General features: G+C 41.0%; 3 protein-coding genes across 3 annotated transcripts; 1 reads left to right on the forward strand and 2 right to left on the reverse strand.

Moving 5' to 3' along the window:
• The first annotated feature begins 2949 nt into the window (after positions 1-2949).
• Positions 2950-8108, forward strand: psma1 (proteasome 20S subunit alpha 1). Its single transcript, XM_088298278.1, has 10 exons — positions 2950-3062; positions 4688-4732; positions 4823-4924; positions 5075-5178; positions 5259-5347; positions 6386-6456; positions 6526-6655; positions 7152-7231; positions 7308-7412; positions 7862-8108. Exons 1-10 carry the CDS (start codon positions 3060-3062, stop codon positions 7937-7939), a joined length of 807 nt encoding a protein of 268 aa, XP_088154404.1. The 5' UTR covers positions 2950-3059; the 3' UTR covers positions 7940-8108.
• Positions 8109-8244: 136 nt separating this feature from the next.
• ric3b (RIC3 acetylcholine receptor chaperone b) lies at positions 8245-11964 on the reverse strand. The gene is made up of 6 exons (XM_088298954.1): positions 11724-11964; positions 10612-10853; positions 10420-10498; positions 10248-10341; positions 10026-10162; positions 8245-9727 (listed from the first exon to the last, which is right to left on the reverse strand). The coding sequence occupies exons 1-6, from the start codon at positions 11839-11841 to the stop codon at positions 9291-9293; spliced, it is 1107 nt and encodes a 368-aa protein (XP_088155080.1). The 5' UTR covers positions 11842-11964; the 3' UTR covers positions 8245-9290.
• A 931-nt stretch (positions 11965-12895) lies between these two features.
• Positions 12896-19539, reverse strand: LOC148335255 (rhombotin-1-like). Its single transcript, XM_088298504.1, has 5 exons — positions 19253-19539; positions 18040-18253; positions 14529-14654; positions 13752-13860; positions 12896-13444 (listed from the first exon to the last, which is right to left on the reverse strand). The coding sequence occupies exons 1-4, from the start codon at positions 19272-19274 to the stop codon at positions 13755-13757; spliced, it is 468 nt and encodes a 155-aa protein (XP_088154630.1). The 5' UTR covers positions 19275-19539; the 3' UTR covers positions 12896-13444; positions 13752-13754.
• Between the last annotated feature and the right edge of the window lie 1116 nt (positions 19540-20655).

Raw genomic sequence — 20655 nt, forward strand, 5'->3', positions numbered from 1 at the left:
CAATAGATAACAGAAGAGCAGCAGAAAAGCAAAAGTCTCATGTTGAGTCGAAAGCTAAAGAATAAAAATGTGTCTTCAAACAAGTTTTAAAAGTGGACAGAGAGGGGTCTTGACTAACATTTAATGGAAGCTCATTCTATAGGGAAGGACCGGCAACAGAAATGGTGTGATCCCCCCTGAGGCTATGCTTAGTCCTCTGCACCTCCAGCAGCATTTGGGCCACAGACCTGAGGCAGCGGGCAGGTACGTAGGAGTGGAGGAGCGTAGAGAGGTACACTGGGGCGAGGCCATTGAAAGTTTGAAAGAAGAACAGAAGTGTCTTAAAATTAACTCTAAAGTGCACTGGGAGCCAGTGAAGAGTGGCCAAGATTGGGGTTGTGTGCTCCTCTTCCGAGCTCCAGTTGAAAGGCGAGAAGCAGCATTTTGAACCAATTGGAGGCAATTGAGGGAGTACTGGCTGACTCCAAAGTAAAGTGCATTACGTAATCAAGCCTCGATGTAACGAAGGCATGGATTACTGTTTCTAAGTGCTGTTGGGAAAGAAATGGCTTCACTTTAGAGATGAAAGAAGCTGGATTGAACAACAGAACTGATTTGTCGATTTCAAATCACTGTCCAATTTAAAACCCAAGTTCGAGACTGTTGGGTTTAGATAAGATGCCAGGGGCCGAGGTCAACAGGGTTGGAAGTAGAAGGGCCACTGGGACTGAACACCATAGCTTCTGTCTTCTTTTCGTTGAAATTTAAGAAATTTAGTGACATCTAGATTTTGATTTCCGCTAGACAGGACAAAAGTGGTCTCAAGCACTCTCTCTTAGATTGTACAAACTTCACTCAATAAAGGTGAGCAAAAAAACACTTGACAAGGCTTCGTCAAAGTATAGTTTTACTTGATTTTACGTTTACTTTGTTGGACTTTACAGGGGTCAACGTGTGTCTTTCTTCTTTCAAAAGATTACTATACAGTTAATAACATTAATTTAGGTTTACATTCGTTAATAGTAATGCTTCACTTTTAGTCTGAGTTTAAATAGTTTTAATAGACTCAATGCTTGTTTTTAATCTGCTGCGCCAAAAAAATCAGATGCCACTTTATCCTTTGTTTAAAAGAAAAATGAATCAAGACAAAAGTTGTTGAAGTCTGGAACAGATGACTTCATGAATGATCCTACAACAGGGAGAGCGTGAGTGGGGTGTGGCCCCCACCCTGCCCACTCGCTCTCTTCCGGGCAGCGTGTGCCAGCTGAGACGCACGGCATGGCGGGGCAGAGCGCACCGTGACTCAGGCTGCTCTCCATTTGAAAAATTAAAAGAAAGGGAGGGTATCGAGGGGGGCGTCGTTTGGCAGATTTAAATGAGGCCACCCAGATGAAACATGCTGATCTCAGCACAGCGCCTACAATCTCAATCACAAAGGAGGAAAGGAAGGATAGGTTGGCGTGCTGATGTAATGGCCCCACACCTACGCCATCGCCTTGGCGCAGGGGAGGGCTCATCATCACCCCCCCCCACAAACACGCCCACGCAAAACTTATCCTCTCCCAAAAACCTGAAGTAGCACCCTCCCAAACGAATCCTGATTCAGACTCATGAATGTGACTCAACTTTTTTTTTTTTTTACCACTTTTTGCCTCTATTCTACTCAATTCTGCTGTGTTTGTTTGACACAAGTCACATGTTTTAGATGAAGGAAATGTTAAACAACAGGTAGCACTCACACAACCTGAATTAGTGAATCATTAGTTACTAAGGACATCAGTGAGAAATAAAACTGTTCTGACTGTAGAGACGTGTGGTAAAATATTGCCATGGATATAAAATTACTACTATTTTTATCATTATGTACTTTAATTTAAATGTATTATTTTTTTTAATTAAAGTAAAATTAAAACTATTAACATGCTTTCTTTGCTATTTTAGCACCTGGGAGAATCCATTAATAAATATAAATAAAATCAGTGAATAATAGTGCAGTTTTGATATTTGCTGTATTTTTATTTTTTATTTCACTCAAATTACAGCTAAAATGAAAGTTAAAACTGTTAATTCACTTTAGTCACTTTAGTTTTAAAGTAAAAATAATTATTATAAGAATCAAGTTTTATTACGTTTCCATGAGTAGCCATACATAAAACAATGCATGAAATCAATGAATAACGAAAATTATACAGTTTAGTTTTGTAATTTTTATCTTAAGTTGTATTTTCTATTGATAAAAAAAATAACTTAAAAATTGTATTTCCATTTAAATTAACTTACATTAAAGGTAATGATGATATTTGCTGTTCTGCTATTATTCTGGTATCTATTGTAAATGGGTTTATGTGTTTTAATTTGTGTTCTGATTGCCTCCTAATTTATATGACGGCATATTGAAAGCGCTTTGTTACAGCTCCAATGAAATGCGCTATATGAATAAAATTGTATTTTTTTTAACAACTTGTGGATCGCAGAACATGTTTCTTCCGCTGTGGTTTAAAGATCATCTTTGGGGTCTAATCCAAAGTATTGAATTAAGAGTGCTGTGACACTGAACCAACACATGTGAATTATTAGAATACATAAAAAACCGTCTTTGTCTCGCATTGTTCTATTACTTGGTGAATGTACATTTTGGATTTATTTTGCCTCAGTTATACTTAAGACATACACGATCCAAAGTGGAAGTTAGTTGTACTTCTATTAATTAGAAAACGTACTTTCAGATGTTTTAGTTATGTGCAATACATTTACAAACGTTTAATAATTTCCCATGCGCCGTCTTCTTCTGGTTCAGGGCTGCCACCTAGTGCTCATTTGACGCATGAGTTGTGCTTTAATGGAACGTGCAATCCGATTATATCCAGTTTTATCCCGAATAGCAAATATATATATATATATATATATATATATATATCGCTTTTTATTAAAAAACGTTTGACCAGGCAAAAAGGCTTAGTCGTGATTCTTCATCGGAGCTCGACTGTTTTTTCTTGTGACGTCAAGTTGGCCAGGAAATCCAATCGAGCGCAGAAGCACCCGGCGAAGGAGTAGACGAGCGACGCGAAACCGACGCAAATATGGTCAGTGGGAGTGAAGCATCACCTGGCAAAACATTTAACACACAGTTTACACATTTAATAAGTCATTGGGGCGCTTTTATTTGTAGATAACATCTATATCCGAGCTGAGGAACAGCTATCTCGCCTGTGGCTAACGTTAGCTAGCCAGCTAGCCAACTTTGTAGCGTAGTGTGAGTAAGCAAAACAGCTTGGCCGGTAGGAGCTAACGCTAGTTTCGCGAAAGCCTACAAACCCGCTTCTTGTAATTTTCAGTGTCAGATGAAGACCGCATAAAAACATGTTTGAATGCATACTCAGCATGTTGTGTTGGGGTTTGAAAAGGAAGCATGACGGTGGTGGTTGATTTGTTTTAGCAGGCGAGCGCGAGGTTAGCATTGAAATGTACTTTCGATTTTGATTCATTAAAATTACCTAAACTGGACTGCTAAACTTTGGAAAATTAAGAGTAACGCGAACTCTGGTTTAGTATTTCTAGCAGGGCTGGGAAAACGTTGTTTCTCCAAGGGCCCCGCACTGGAAAATGGGGGACAATAAGAACACTGTCATTTAGAGATTTTTTTCCCCCCTTTGCATTCAACTTTAGCTCAAAAGTTCCACCAAAGTCTTTATATCTGCACCCATAAAAGACAGTTAAGGCTTTTCTATTCTATTTATTTTCATTCTTGCATAGAGACTCAAGTCTTTGCTGAAACCCACTTGTCTTTCATTGATTGCTTTATTATTTTTGAGCAGACCAGCACAAGCATCTATTTTTTTCTGAAAAAAAAAGTAATAAACAAACCTGTGACATATTTATAACAAACGAATAGAAAAATGATCATGACAAAAAAAAATAAGGGAAAAAAAATACATTTGTAACATTCCTTCCTTCGTTTCTCCCTATTCCATAATTTCTTTGCCCGTTATTCCCCTCAGAAGCCCTTTTTTCAGCTTATTTACCTCTCTTTGTTTTTGTTCTGCCTTCCTTTTGGACCTCTTTCCTGCTTCCCTCACGCCAGTTTTTATTTTTGCATCATTCCTTCCTTCCTTTGAAACCCACTATTATGCCTTCCTTCATTCCCTACTTCATTCTGTTACTGCTTTTTTTTTTATTCATGCATCCTTGCATCCTCTTTTTTTTATTTGAACTTTTTTTCCTCCTCCAATTAACTTTTTTTTTCTTTCCTCCCTGACTTCCTTCTTTTTCTTCCCACCTACCATCTTTTTCTTCCCTCATACCTACTTTTTATTAAATGCATTTTTACTTCAATATTTCCCTCTATCAGGTCAGTTTTTTTTATTCAAGCATCATTCCTACACTTACACTTCTGTTATTGCCTTCGTTACATTCTTCTTCCTCCTCAGGGTTTATTTTTATTTTGAATTCTACTTAGTCCTTGCTAACATATTTTGGAAACTATTCAGTGTTTGATGCTTTTTGGGGCATCTTGTGTTACTATTATGAATTATTTAACTTGTAATTTAAAACCTTCCTTCTAGAAAAGTCTCATGTTAGTCTGTGTAAGCAACAGTTCGGTTTAGTTGGGGGATATGGCGATGCAAGACAATTATGTAAGCCTCTATTGCTTCATTTTCATGTCTTATGTGCAATTTCTATGTTAACATCTTGTTTTGTTTATGTGCAGTTTCGCAATCAGTATGACAATGACGTGACCGTATGGAGCCCACAGGTGAGCCGTCTTTAAAAATGTATTTGTATGAAAAAAAAATTGGCAATGCTGTGCTAAATGTATTCATCTTGATGTCGTTGATGTGTTCAGGGTCGCATTCATCAAATTGAGTATGCCATGGAGGCTGTGAAGCAAGGATCTGCAACCGTAGGACTCAAATCCAAAACCCAGGCAGTCCTAGTCGCACTGAAGGTACGATAACTCTTGACATTTTTTCCCTGTGCCAATCAGTGCGATAAGTTGACATGAGGTCGCAAGTCATCAGTGACTATCTTTATAAAGCAAACAGGTACAGTCAATCGAAGAAGTGATGGCTTGTTCGTCTGTATGTATCGTGTGTAGAGAGCTCAGTCAGAACTGGCAGCCCATCAAAAGAAGATTCTCCATGTTGACAACCACATCGGCATCTCCATCGCTGGACTCACTGCAGACGCCAGGCTGCTATGGTGGGTTGCACGTGTTAAAGGAGCACCGTAACAACAAAAAGACATGCACACACTAAATTGTTTTATTTTCTTTCTTGCAGTAACTTCATGCGTCAGGAGTGTTTGGACTCCAGATTTGTCTTTGACCGTCCCTTGCCCACGTCACGACTTGTACATCTCGTCGGCAGCAGTATCCTCACAGCCAGATCACACACAACTAAGCAACACTCTTCGCTCGGTACAGAATTGTTTTTTTGTGAATAGTGGCCTCTCTGATAACTCACCATCAAACACGCCAGATTCACTCTCGTCATTGTCACAGTCAGTCTCACTGCCACGCGGCCCCTCAATAACATAAAGGCGTCTTTTTCTTATAAATCAAAAAAGGTGGCAGTTTCTGTCCATTACCATGGCAACCAAGCACAACAGTAAAAGCTGACTTTTTCCGCCCCGTTGTGCGTATGGCTCCAGTGCTGGTCCCCCTTCTTCACCATTTGGCCCACTGTCAAAAGTGAGCGGCCCCTCATGCATGTTGGTGATGTAGATGGGCTGGATGTGTTTGTCGGTAATCTTTTTTACTTCAGTACAAGAGGAAGATGGCCACCTTTTCTATGTAATCCGCCGGAAGTTGCTGCGCCATGGTCGTCCTTGCATAGCGAGTCGACACCGTTTCATAAAACGAAAGCACCAAGACGGACCTACTTGAAAATGTTCCATTTTCATTTCTTTTGCAAGCGTTAATAACCTCTGTCGAATAGTGACTTTGTAAAGATGCTTCTCCTGGCTGTTCTTTGATCATTAATCCGTTACTGGAGTTGGTCTTCCAACTCGCCTTGTTTCCACGGAAAATCTGCTTCGTCTTCTTGACTTGGTAAAACTTGTCTTCCTGCTTCTTCCACTTGCATACCATGAATTCGATCATCTTGAATTCTTTCACGGCTGCTCGATTCCCACGTCCCTCCATATAACTGATAGCTTGCAGTTTAAACTGTGCTTCCATTATAAGCCCATAATAAGGTAAGCAGATTTGAATAGTAAATTAGCCAGCTAATGATTGTTATCGGGATTTGGTATTTTTAAATGTCTTGGTGATAAGCAACACAATCCCCATTTTAATCACCTCCAATTCTTGCACAGACTTAGCTAAGCGTGAATAGGTGGGGCTTCTCTGTAATTCTTGAATGGTTTTACATAAGAGCAGCAGCCATCATCCTTGACAGAAGCTCAGAAACTCAAATCCCAACACAGCGATACGGAAGAAGACCATATGGCGTTGGACTGCTAATCGCCGGCTATGACGTAAGTTCTCTTGTTTTGTCAAAAAGCCGTTGAACACAAATAGGTTTATTGTGCAATTGCATTTGTCAGGACATGGGCCCCCACATCTTCCAGACGTGCCCATCGGCCAACTACTTTGACTGCAAGGCCATGTCCATAGGCGCCCGCTCGCAGTCGGCCCGCACCTATCTGGAGAGATGCATGGACAAGTTTGCAGACTGTGAGCTTCCTCTCAGACAACACTTATGACACCACAAGCCTAGTAGCTCATGTAGCTTTTTGGAAGGCCAGAGACTCTTATTACAATGGCTCTTAGTACAGTGAACCCCCATTTATTGAGGGGGATACTTTCCAGACCTACCCCCAATTGGTAAAAATGTGCGAAATAGAGTAAATATGTGCTATTTTTTTTCTAATAGTTACAATCCTCCCACCCATTTTAGGCACATTTAAAACAAAAGAGAATTCCATGTTTTATATTTAAACACCAATATGTTCAACCAAACCATGTCAGCGGAAGAAGATTAATGCTGACATAGGATATGAAGTGCCATAAAGGCACTTGGCATTAACGTAACAGTCATTTAAAACCTAACAATTTCAACTTTAACACGTCATAGCCGCAATACACGCTGGGCAAAGAGAACAAAGTTTATTAAGCTATGTGTTATAATTTGAGCATTCCATCCGTTCTTAAACAAGTATTTAATGTTCAGGCAATCTGAATGACTTGGTCCAGCATGGCCTGAGAGCCCTCAGAGAGACCCTCCCCACTGAACAGGACCTCACCACCAAGGTAAGTCACACACTGCCCCCCACGTTTTCATTAAATGCAATGTCAACTTTTTTTTCTTTTAATGAAAATGTTTCAGAATGTTTCCATTGGGATTGTGGGTAAGGACATGGAGTTCACTATCTACGATGATGACGACGTGGCCCCTTTCCTTGAGGGTTTGGAGGAGAGGCCGCAGAGGAAGGTGATGATTTCATCAACATTATGCAAATGCACACAAGACTATTCTTAATTTACTCTAGTGCAGATAGGTGGACGCATTTAATTTTGACCATTTTTTGCCAGTGCTAATTGCCAATATGTCTGGTTAAAGTGGGGTGTATCCTTTCTTTTTTTTTTTTAATTTTGTAGATTTTTCTTGGTGCTTTCAATTCTTAGGTTGCCATATTGCTACATGTTAGCACAGCAACCTTTAGCATGTTGGCATCTTATATCCAGCTTTAACACGACAGCACATGTCCACTGGATATAACGTTGATTCGGGGTAGTACTGAATTTGTTCAGGGTAGTCCTGAATTAACATCATAGGTCCTCAAATTTTTTTAACATGTTTTATGTTAGCTTTTAGCATTTTGTTAGCATAGCTCTAATTGTTGCACAATGGTTTGCTGACGAATGTTTTGGGTGTGTCAGGTGGTCGCACCTGCAGATGACGAAGCTGCTGCTGCTGCCCCCGCCGCACCCGCGCCTGATGAGCCAATGGAGCACTGAGGCGGAATCCAAAGTTGACGCACTTCCCGTTTTTGACAAAAAAAAGTTAGAGATGTGCCACTTGCCTAAAAACATCAACCCCTACATATTCTGCCAGCATCAGTCAGTGAGTGCTTTTGTATGGGTAGAATGTACCCTGTATTCAACAAATAAACACCCCTTTTTTGAAGTCTCTTGTTCCATGCGCGTTTGTCATATAGTTCAGAACCGTTTTGCAATCACAACTTGGTGATAGTTTACTCGCCAGTAATAATGAAGTTAAATTCAAAATTAAGGTGTAGTTTGAGGTATTTATTAAATGGGTGACCATGCTTACATGAGTTTTAAAAAAGGTTGAAAACATGTAGGTGATGTGTATGCACTTCACTTGGGGAAAACAATCTGCCAGATAATAAGGTAAGACATTTTTTAAATCAGTGTCAAAAATTCGATTTGTGACATACAAAGCCATCTCTGATTTAAAATTTGCAGAGAAGCTTGCTCATTTGCTCAGTTTGATGTGGAGCTTGTTTCCTTATAAAATGCAAGTGTATATCATTCACTGATGTGGCAATTCCAGCATCACTAAAGGACATCAAAAGCCCTGAAAATTTAAATAATCATTTTACCCACCTTTTGTGACACTATATAGTGGATTTAACTTGACAAACAAACGATCAATCACAAGCTGCTAGTAACAGTCGAATTTGCAAATACATCGATACACAATGATTGCATCCAAAAGAGACCCAATGCTGCCATCTACTGGCCTTTTCCTCACAATTATAGAGATCACACCAGATCTGGCAAAGACTTTTTGCCACCCATCCCCATGTAAAAACATATTTGACATCAGTTTTCATCACTGGCACTGCTCATTAGGATTCCCATTGACTGCATTTCACGTCAACAGCACTCAAAGACTTTATCCATCTATTTCCGTCCATCGGAGATTTTCGTCACAGTGCCCTTGGGCTCATATTGCGAATGACACGGCTCACATTTGGGTTTGGTCTTGTGATGTTTGCAATCTGAGCCTGTGATGCACTGCGACGCCAATTTCAGTCGACAACAGTGCGTGACGTTTTGATAACATTTCAACCAAATGCATTACTAATCAAAATACTGTGTTTAGACTAGCTGGGCCACAGGTTGTTTTGCCTAGAGTTCCCCTTTAAAGTTAAAGAACTTCAAAGAAGCCCTAGCATCCTTGGATTATTCTGTATGCTGCCCTCAGAGAAAAATCTGGATGCGTGTGGTTGATTTTATCTGGCTTTACCTGACCTCATGTGCTACCAAGCAAAGTCCGAGGTTGTGAAATCCTTGCAGAATTTTGGGCACATGCCGGTAAAGTTTGCGCACAAGCAAAAACTCATTGAGACTCCTTGCTTCTTCTTTTGTTCCGCCGTCTGACGGGACGCCCTCCGGTCAACGCTTGCGTCTCCAGGCGCTCGATCGTCTCTCGCTCCATGGCCGATGTCATCTTCAAGGTGAGCTCCAGTTCCTTTAGCACGCCCGCCAGCTCCTCCTCGGGCACACCCAGCTGGATCTGTTCCTCATCGCACTCACGTTCCCTCTGCTCTTTCTCGCTCATTTGGACCTTCTGCTGCTCTGAGTCGGGGTCCTCCTTATTTCGCAAACCTGCATCTGGTTGGTTATTAGCTAGGTGTTTGCCTGGAAAGCCCGTAGGACTGTTCTCCACCAGGTTGCTCCCGTCATCTTCCACAACTTGATTCTGTGATACGCAAGGAGAATGCTGACAGCAGCAGCGAGGGCGCTCCCACAAGTCACGGGGATCCTCTTCTTCAGCTGAGATACAAAACAACACTCTTAGTTACTTCACATACACTCACTGTATGGCGTCATACCACAGCTGTTCCTAATAGTTTTATTTTGTTTTTATCATTTTTGTTGATCACTAGGAGCAATACCATGTCCTTATATGGGCAAAGTAAGGAACTTTGCATCCCTCCAGTGTCGTCATTAGAGTGGATAACATATAACTCAAAATATTTTTTTTTTGTTGACATATTTTGTAGTCCTTTGCGGATGTCTTGTTTCTACAATCCTATTGTCATCAAATTAATTCTTACGAGCCTTTGCGTACCTTCTTTCCAGGATCCCTGGTGATTGTTTTTGGGTGGTGCCATGCCGTCCACCAGCTGACCTTCCTGCATTACGCGAGTGATTTCTGTCAGCTGCTGCAGTAGGCTCTCCTGATCCACGTTCACTCCATTACTGCCCCTACAGCACACGCACACACATGCACACACATTCAGATGTCTGTCAATCATTAGCATGTTATTAACGGCTTTCCATTCACAAGCACCTGTCGGGGCTGTGGTGCGCATTGGAAACTATATTTTCCATCACCATCTCCGTCTCCCTCAACTTCTCCTGCAGCTGAACCAGCTCAAAGTCGGCTAAAGGGGTAAAGACAGATTTTAGATGTTTAATAATATCATTAACATAGATGCTAGTTAGTGAGAATCATGACTCACTGATCTTTCGTTTGGTGTTTTCTGAGCGCACTGAGGCGAATTTGCCCAATGGAGGCTGACTGCTCCCCTTGGATGTGATCTGACCACACACACAAAGATGTGTCAGCACCTCGAATAATGTATGTCTTACCAAATAAACGTTTTTTTGTTGTTGTAGTAAGTGCTGCATTTTACAGTGTGTGCGACACAGACCTTGAAGAGGATGTAGAGGATGTAGAGTAAAATCCCAAATCCATAGACAGGAATGATTTGTCCTGCCAGGTTGGATTTGGCCGCAGTTCCCAGGCCACCTCCTGCTCCCGCACCTTTGGCCCGAGTTCCGACGCTCTCCGCCTTGTGGGCTCTTGAGGAGGAGCTCGAACCCGCCGCTGCAACCCTCTGGCCTCGACCCTCTGGGGCCATGTGACGGTGCACCATGGGTGGGAAGTGACCTCCTACACACATAAGACAACTTCTATACAGCACTATCAAAATGACTTAAAAAAGTGCAGTTTCCTTCCACATTCCAAAAACATGCATGGCAGGTTGATTGGACACTCCAAATTGCCCCTAGGTGTGATTGTGAGCGAGGATGGTTGTTCCTCTGTGTGTGCCCTGCGATTGGCTGGCAACCAGTCCAGGGTGTACCCCTCCTACTGCCCGAAGACAGCCAAGATAGGCTCCAGCACCCCCCCATCCTTGTGAGGAAAAGCGACTCAGATAATGGCTGCATGGATAAAAGATAAAATGAATCCCTACATTTTACAGCCTAAATAAAAAAATTGTACAATAGAAAATATAAGTATCATTTTGATCTTTAAATTGCTGGATTAAATTGTCTCAGACATCCTTAAATGTTATTTTAATGAATGTAATTAATTATTATCAATAGAAAATAATGACTTCCTTCAACATTTATGATTTTCTTTTTAAATGGAAACAAAAAACAATACAGACCAAAATATATATACCAAATTATATGAATAAAATATACAGATAACACCTTTTTTGTGAATAATTTAAGTACACCCCAATTATTAAAAAAAATGAAGACACTCATTTAGTACATTATACACGTCGTTTAAACGTTGCTTTTATCGTTATTATTAAAAAGCACTTGGGAGTTCCCCAGTGATTTTTGGCGCCCCTCTCCTCCTCAGGGAGGAGAGTGTAACTACAAGGACGTAGAACCATCCCTGTTTTTAACCTTCTCAAAAATAAAAAAAATAATAACTTTATGAGCATTTTAAAACCCCTCGAGGCGTAACACGTCGCCATTTGAGCACAGAAAAGAAGCCCCATGAGTTGTTTGGTAAGCAACGCACCTTCGGTCCCGCTAGCATCCTTCCTACCGCGAGACAATAACATTCTGGGGAGCAGCAGGGCCACGCACAGCACCAGGCACGTGGCCAACGTCACTTTTTGGAAGGTGGACATCACCATGACAACACCCGTTGAATCCGACAACTACCAATTAGTCACTAAATGGGAAAGGAAAGGAAAGGATAGGAAACGCGGGTTCTCCTTCCTTCCTTGTTGTGGTCGCTTGTCGGCCGAGCGATTGGATTTCCTTCAGGAACCGGAAGTGCACCGCTGGTTGCGATGCACTAGATGGCGCCTAAGTGCTGCCTCAGAAACCAAATTTCAGCTCAGCTCACTGGTCAAGAACTGTTGTATTAACAGTAATAATCATCACTATAAATTAAAAGAAAGGACAAAAATGCTAAATTGGGAAAAAAAATTAAATGAAAAAAAAATCAAATGCATTGTAGCCAATTCAAGTTAATTTTGTCATCTTTATGGTTCCAGTATTATTTTGATTTGACTTTATTATTCAAATACATGAACATATATTGTCTTAATTCAGTAAGAATATTTTTAAAAATACATTTTGCATTTTTGTATTATTATTCCTGTCGTTTTAGAGTTAACTTAGTCCAATTACATTTCAAGGATTATTTATTCTCCTGTTTTATTTTATTTTATTTGTGAATGAAAATATGCAGTTATTAACTTAGTGCATTAATATTTAAATAATCATAATAAAATTATGGTTCTCGTTTGATTATTCCCTCAGAAATTGTATTTTATTTGAAAAGTAAAATATTATTCTGCTATAACCTAGGTGTAGATAATGTTATGGTACAGAAATTATTTTGGGTTATCATTCATTTATTTATCATTCCTTTGCTTGCTGCATGTTTTTTTAACATATCATGAAAGCGATGTTTAAATAAATATGTATTATATTGTATAAAATTATTTGGGGTGACTAAAGCTATAGTTCAATGATTCCCATTCATTGTTTAGATATCCAAGCCACTATACAAATCTTTAATTTATTATATAATAGTTATCAATAAGTACATACATGTTTTTTTAACTGTTAAAATTGTATGCTTAGCCTAATAATTAGGAGGACTTTACTCACCTTTGAGTCATTGCAGTTATTGTACTCTTAATCTATCTCCTATTTGTTTTGATGAATAAAAGACTGTTCAATGATCTCATCTTTTAATACTAAAACAGCATTTTGTTCTTTTTTTTTACATGGAAATGTTACAGTTTGCTTTATGGTGCATAAATTAGAATTAAATAATAAATGCATCATACTTCATATCTAAACAATGTTGATGGTGTTCTGTCAGTGGAGAAGAAAACCAAACCAAAACCACACACATGAAAGCGTCTTTGGTGGCAATGAGGAACAATGTGATTGTCCTCCGTTTGTTTGTTGCTCCTTGGGTGCGAGTCCACCATTAAATAAAGTTTTATTTAAAAAGAAATCACATGAAGCATAGGAGGAGGACTTGCTAACCGGTCCACACTGGATTGTTGGCGCTTGGAGATCTGTCCTTTGGAGATCTGTCCTTTAAGTACTCGCTCCTTTAGTCTGTTTTTAGTTTGCCTCTGTGTGTTATTGTTGTCGCTTTCCAAATGTTTCTCCGTCAAAAAGTTCGACAACCAGCAGGAGAAGGTCCAAAATGCTTCTTACCGGTCCTCTTCTTCACGCAAATAAGTAAGGAAGTGACCACTTCAGAGCAAGCTGCAATAGAAAATGCTTTGTACAATTATCACCATTACTGTCAATCAGACTAAGACAATGGAGACGCCGTTTTAGAGTGGCCTTATTGTTGGCAGCCGAAGTCAAACGTGTACAATAATCATGCTGTCTTATCAGCATCTTGATAATATTCCACAATCTACAAGGAGAAGTGCTCACAAACAGACTTCGACAGATTTTAGATTTGAATTTCATGTATTTTTTTTCTACCTTATCTATGAATGGCCAGGCCCATCTTGTCCATTAAAAAGAATCTAAGAAAAAGCGTAATGTGGCCTGTTTTGGTTACCTGTCACTGCGACGGCCTCTCTGGCCCTCCATTAAGATGGCCGCCTTCATAGTCCAGCTGGCAAAGGATCATGTTGTTCTTCAGGAAGAAGCGGTCGCCCACGCAAAACCTGCATTAGGTGGCTTTTTAGTTTTCATTCAAGTTCATGTGCATTTCTTACTCTATCAGCATGATGCAAACATTGTTTACAAAATTACAGTCAGCATTGAAAACTTTTAGTGACTTTTCCAACCCTTTTAGCATCTATTAGTGATAGCAACTTTAATTCTCTGGAAAAAAAAATACTCATCGGTTATACATGAAGTGGTCAGTTGATTATATATTAGTTATATACATTTTAATCACGTGCAACTGATGTACATGTTTAAATAACGTCATTTCAAAGGACGAATTTCCCCCGGTGGTTAATAAGCTGGTTTGGGAACAGGAGAAATAATGTGATGTGATTCCGAACGGGAAAACACAAAATGCAAGCTTGTTTTGAATACTGTACTAATAATATTATTGTCATTTGATTTTATGTATGAAAAGACGGGTGAAATTTTATTAAAACCACAAATTGGGTTTTATATATATTTTTTTTTAACAGCAACATTGCAACTCAATGGGAGGCTCCCTGAGGAGCCTTCCACATATCTATGCCATACAAGCAATCCTAATCTCTTGAATAAACGTGACTGCAGCTTAAATCCTGACATGATATAAGGTTTTTAACCAGATCCCAATTACAATTCCCATAAGTGTGATTTGCTACGCTAATGGCTATGCTAATCTCACCTCTGATGGCAGAGCTGGCAGGCGAAGCAGTCCAAGTGGTAAACGTTGTCCCGCGCCCTCATCACCATCTCGAAAGCGGGAATCAGCTTCGTGCAGGCGGCACATTTCCCCGTCACGCCGAAGAGCCTGAACCGGAAAAACACCTTCAAGTCAGTCACACACTCGGTACAGCGCAGACCTCTGCCATGGCAACATAATATTATTTGTGAACCACAAACCTATACAGACCTCCACATTTAATAAACCGGTAAATTAAAATTCATATGACTGAGGCGGGGAGTTTATCCATGAACAGAGTTTCTTTTTCATAATCAGGTTACCTGAAAATGAAGCACATCATCTATTGAATTTTCAAAATTGTTGACTTTAACCCAGGGGTCGAAAACTCCGGTTCTCGGCTGCTTTCCTGTTTGTATCAGACGTTTCCCTCCTCCAGCACAACTGATTCAAATGATCAGCGAACTCTGCAGGAGCCTAATAAGCATCCTGATCATTTGAATCAGGAGAGTTGGAGGAGGAAGACTTCCAAAACATGCAGCAACGTAGGAGGACCGGATTTGAGGCCCCTAATGTGACTCTCAACTGTAAACCTAATCCAGTGGTTGTCAAACTTTATAAATTAAGTTCAACCTCTTCAAAATAATTACAAGTACCAACGTAGTGACCAACATTAAAAAAAAAAAAAAAAGTGTCATCAAAACGAGGTTGAGGTTTTATTATAAACACTGCGCTTAAATATCGGAAAAGAAAAAATATTGAATTTAACCAAATGTTTAAAAACATTTTCAATGCAAATGTACTAGTGGTGGGCGGTCAAGGCCTTCAAGGCCTTCTCTGCGGGCCTAACATAATAAGAAATCATGATCATATTCTTCACATTGACGTAATATTATACCCTAGTGTTGTATTTTTAGGTGAGCGTTTTTATCCAATCAGAATTCGGCTAGCTCGTGTTACCAGGCAAATTTCACGATACTAGTAGCACGCACAATTCGTTCAAGGCCTTCAGATACAATCGTGCAGGTGACTGTTCTGTGTCTCAAAGGGGCTTTTACAATTGATAGACAGTTGCGATAGCCAATCAGATCACAAGTTGATCACACACAGTAAGGCCTTCTCGCTGGCCTTATGCTGATGGTGATAAACGTGTTTTGTGATTGGATATTCACTCGTCAGGGGGCAGCTATATGCGGAATCAACACACCCGGAAGTCGTAACTGGCGACCGTTTGAAAATCTAAAATATATTCTTGCTTTTTTAAAACCACAATGGCCGAAGGAGGGAAAAGTGTGGATTTAATTGCAAATGCACTTGCGAGGCCATTTTCGAGACGGACCTTTCAAGAGAAGCTAGGTTTATATTTAATTCAGTGATTCTATCCCGTACCACTAAAAGATCACACGTACCACTTGCAACACTCATACCACACTTTCAGATTCTCTGCTCGAACCAATAATCGTAATCCCAACCTCTACCTAAACCTTGACTGTAATCCTGATTTAACCATTATCCCAATTCTAACCCTTGACTGTAATCCTTTATTGTAACCGTTAACCCAAAACTATAACCCAGCAAGAGACCAAACCCCTAACCCTTACTGTAACCTTAACCCCGACCCATAATCATTACCATAACTCAAACCTCGAACGCTTAAATGCCACAACCCTTAACCGTAATTCTAACCCCATAATCTATAACTATAACCACAAATCCAACCCGGGCTCATAGCCTGAACCACAAAGCTAGTCTAACGCTCACCTTATAAATCCCAAACCGTTCACTATAAACTTTAACTAAAACCCTCACCCACTTTGCCCTTAACAATTCTAACTTCAACTCCCAAAAAATATATTCTTCCTCATTAAAAAAAAAAAAAAAAACTCCCTTTTTACCGTGGACCTATTAAACTCTAAACCATAGACAGAAGTAGGTCATCATTATTATATCCTACACTTTCAAATTCTATTGTGGTGACTCATTGGTGGCGTCACCACTGCTGCTTTTACACTTGAAGATAAACACACATGAACCCCACACGTGAAGATAAGCTTCAATCTCGTGGAGTCCCGGCAAGCAGCAGAAGGTCAACGAGCGAGCGAGTGAGCGAGCAAGCGTCCGTTCTCTGGAACAAAAAAAGCGGTGATGACCGCCATGTTCTCATCTAACGAGCAGCAGGCACCTGGTGGGCTCTGTTCCCTCTGCCCCCTTTTTAACGAGCCTACGCAGCTCAATGCTAATTCTTCGCTAATGGCCCAATTAAAAGAAATCACATGGTTCTAATCCCGCTCTTCAAAGGGCTCCGGGCCGGGCCCATGACGAGGAAAGCAGGAGGCAACGGAGCCAATTTAACCGTCAAAGGGGGCTTTTTGCTGGGCTAAGTGCGGCGTGGGGCTAATGAGCGACTTAGCGGCCAGCAAATCCAGATGGAGTGCGCGCCAGGCCCGACAGCACATGAGCTCGGCGAATCAGGAGGTGTGCAGCTGACCGCTTAGCTCGTTATTTCCCCAAAGAAGTCTCAGCGGAGTCGTCCGGGAAACAACCACCATTCCATAATAGATAGCGCTAAACTTGCTATGATGATTAGCGATGGCTTTATGCTTCTCAGAACCGGCAGGGAAGAACTATTTTGGAGGTTCTGAAACATGGGAAAAATTGATTCTGTTGTTTGTCGCATGGGCCAGAACGGTGTGCTAGTGGTTGGTGTATTTTCCTAAATTGTCCGTGGGTGTGCACTTGGTTAAGATTAGGGTTCACTGCTCACTGGGATCGGGGCTTTCGTGTCAACTCCTCAGAGTCGAATGATGGATTCAAGTAAGGTGGAAAGTTGGACTTTTCCAACCTCCGACCAGAAAAAGTGCACGAGAATGCTACTTTGAAGTGGAAGGTCGGCGTTTGTGATTTAAAAAGGACTCAGACTTCACCGATCGGCTTCAATTTGATTTCAGTCGACAATGATGACCTCAAGGAAACACTGAACATGACATTTGTTGTTTGTGTTCGCCTCGAACGCTTTGAGGTTGGAACTGGGACAATCGAATTGGGATAAATCCAATTTCCCATCTTCTTCAAATGCAGCATTAATCTTGATGTGGTCTCAACGTTTCAAAGACTTTGTCTTGGCTTTTCTAAGTTTTGCTCTCAATTTGGTCTTGACACCTTAAAGTCCTGGTCAACTCTTCAAAGCCTTGATATTGACCTGCTGTCGATTCCTTCAAGTCTTGGTCCTGACCCAAAACATTCCGTTGCCGTAAGGCTGTTTGTGTTCTGACGGTGGGATGATATATAGACAGGTGTGTGCCTTTCAAAATTCATCACAGGAGGATTCCATTTAAGATGAAGAAACACCTGAAGGATGATCAGTGAAAACGAGATGCACCTGAGCTCAATTTTGACTTCCATGGTAAAGGCTACTAATACTTACATACCTTAATTCATTAATTTTGAAGTGGGTCAAAAAAAAATCATCCGTTTTCATCTATAACTAAAGAAGGACAAAATTTGGACACGATACCTAAGGTAGTCCCGTCGGCAGAGGATGAGGTTGGCTCGGGTATAGAGGGTGGAGCCCACCCGGCCGAGGCGGCAGTCACAGCAGGCACACTTGAGACAGTCCTCGTGCCAGTAGCGGTCCAGCGCCTGCAGCATGAAGCGGTCCCTGATCCTCCCGTTGCAGCCGGCACAGCCTCGAACCTTCTCTATGGACTGGAGCGACACCAGGGACACACCTAGGCAACAGGAGGCAGGAAAGAGTTGGACTCACTTTCGGAATGTTTTGGTGCAATGAGAAAGTTGTACGGAACATTTTAGACATGAGATGGAACTAGAAACATTATTGACAGAATGTTCCTCGTCCAGCTTGTACCTGAGCAGCAGTCGACTATATTGTATTGAGCAGCAAGAACACATGATGACGAAATGGCTGTGCTCGTTACTTAATTGGAATAATCCATCACTGGTACCTCTCTGTTGGTAGCGCTTTCCAGTTGTACATACCAAAGTTTTGTGCTTCATGATTTTGCGAGAAAATCTCAAATTGTACAAATTTTCTACCTTTGAGTTTTTGGCAAAGAATAAATTGCGCTGCCAGCCAAGACAGAAAGTGTGGACCACCTTCCGGAATTGCTTCTGTTGTTATCATCAGACTTTGCCTTCGGTTTTGGCATGCAAAAAAGCCAAATCAAAACATTTGTATTTCGTCCATTTTCTGATGCCTCGCAAGATTTGCAAAGATCTTGGGTGACATCGTGACAAATGATACTGCTACCAATTGATTAGAGGTCCCACTTTAGTGGAAAGAAATTTGCATCAGGCAATACGACTTTATAAATTTGATTTATGACCATTTCGATTAGACTTAATTGCAATCCTGATTTGAAATATAATGTATACATCATTTTAGTGGTAAATGCTAGGCTTGATTAGTTTCAGTTGCTGAAAGACTCCAAGTGGTCTAACAATATAACAAAGTGCTCTGTTTTTAATAGATTTTGTTTCCAGTTTTATTTGGATTAATGCTTCCTTGTGTCAATTATTTCTGGTGTCATTAATGTAGACAGATTCTTATCATTTACACATCACAGTTTAACATCCCGGTAAGTATTACTGGCATAACTCACGCAAAGACATCTAAGGCTGCAAATTATTGACTCCAGTCAACTTGCATGCAACTAATGCTGGTGACCGCACTCGCCCTCACAAATGAGCATAAAGAGATAATCACTCACTGTCCTCCTTGTCCAGCAACATCCTTCCCTCCAAGCACCGCGCCGTCTCCACTCTGCTCTCCCAAGTGGCAATCAATCCCCCCCACCCCCTCAAAAAAAAAGTTTGTCGAGCGTGAAAGTAGCGTCAGTCTGCGGCGAAGTGGCACGCGTTTCACTGCCGTTTATTTTTTTGCGGGAGAGACCTCCAGCTCCCCTCTTGCTCCCCTCCTCCGAATGTTGCGTCTTATCTGAGCTGATGTCAGCGCTCAAGCATTCCTGCTTCACGCGCGGAGGCTGCCGCTTTGTGCAATGCATCCATCCTCCACCCCCTCTAGAACTTTACCTCTCTCTCTCCCCTTCTCTCGCTCTCTCAGTCTAATTATATGAAGTCATTATGCTCAGCTCCGATAGTAACCCCCACCAACACACCCCTCTCTCCCTGAATCAATTATTCAATATGCAGTCACACACTAGGACTGCCACGGCCTGAGGTGCTTTAGAATGAGCTTATTCTACTCCAAGGACAGCAATTATCTCCGCGGCGTCCCGGCATCAACGCCGCACTCCACAGACGATCAACTGTTGGGCTGCTAGAAACACATTCAACATCACGCAAAAACGGACCCGTGGAATAGGAGCTGCGGCACGTGTTACACCCGGGGGTGCGTGAGTGTCCTCCAGGTGGTGCGCAAGATTAATAGTGTAATAGTGGTCTGGTGGAAAGATCAAAATATGAAGTCCGCTTGATCACCTTTGCATGATTCAACACGATTTACGTAAGCGTATAAACAGGCATGGTTATTAAGTTCTTCAAGGGTGTGTGCAGGGGACAGGGTGCGCCAGATGGATCAAGATTCAGAGAGGAGTGCAAGGATTCCAGGAGGTTGGGAAGGACTTCAAAAAGATACATTTTTTTGTAAAGGATTTGGAATTTTCAGATACTGCATGACAAGAATTACATGTGTTGTGTGCACCAAACGAACAACTCTGGTGCACGCCACAAAATTAACCTTGGATTTGTTGTTTGAACCAAGTAAATGATCCTCAGTGTGCACCAGAGTTGGCTCGTGTGCCCTCCTTAGAGTGCGCAAGATTAGGACTGCAATAGCCGTCTGGTAGAATCCTCAAAATCTGTACACAACTTGATAATCTTTGATGGCTTGATGTTTATTTTCAGGGTGTGCGCAGTGGAAAGGGGGTGTGTCATCTATGTGGGAAGGTGCGAGGGCCTTAAAATTTAGGGAAAAACTTCTAAATGAAATAGTTGAAAGACGCGTGCAATATCAATGTGTGCACCAAACAAGCAAACTCTTTCGTGAAACGTACAAATGACTTCTTGCGCACCAAACAAGAAAAATATAATAAGAATATTTTTTTTAATGATAATTATATCAATAAAAAAAAAATAACAAACACATTGAAAC

Source organism: Idiotropiscis lumnitzeri, chromosome 6, assembly GCF_059441095.1.
Source record: "Idiotropiscis lumnitzeri isolate Australia: NSW breed Sydney's pygmy pipehorse chromosome 6, RoL_Ilum_1.0, whole genome shotgun sequence".
NCBI lineage: Eukaryota > Metazoa > Chordata > Actinopteri > Syngnathiformes > Syngnathidae > Idiotropiscis > Idiotropiscis lumnitzeri.

Coding starts and splice junctions, on each gene's coding strand:
- LOC148335255 (XM_088298504.1), bottom strand. CDS start 19,274: ATGTTGCTGGACAAGGAGGACA. Junction 18,254..19,252: donor GTTGCTGGACAAGGAGGACA/GTGAGTGATTAT, acceptor CCTGTTGCCTAG/GTGTGTCCCTGGTGTCGCTC. Junction 14,655..18,039: donor TGCCGACGGGACTACCTTAG/GTATCGTGTCCA, acceptor TTTCCGGTTCAG/GCTCTTCGGCGTGACGGGGA.
- psma1 (XM_088298278.1), top strand. Junction 4,733..4,822: donor TGACCGTATGGAGCCCACAG/GTGAGCCGTCTT, acceptor TGATGTGTTCAG/GGTCGCATTCATCAAATTGA. Junction 6,656..7,151: donor CATGGACAAGTTTGCAGACT/GTGAGCTTCCTC, acceptor TTTAATGTTCAG/GCAATCTGAATGACTTGGTC.
- ric3b (XM_088298954.1), bottom strand. CDS start 11,841: ATGGTGATGTCCACCTTCCAAAAAGTGACGTTGGCCACGTGCCTGGTG. Junction 10,854..11,723: donor GGATGCTAGCGGGACCGAAG/GTGCGTTGCTTA, acceptor TTATGTGTGTAG/GAGGTCACTTCCCACCCATG. Junction 10,342..10,419: donor AAACACCAAACGAAAGATCA/GTGAGTCATGAT, acceptor TTACCCCTTTAG/CCGACTTTGAGCTGGTTCAG.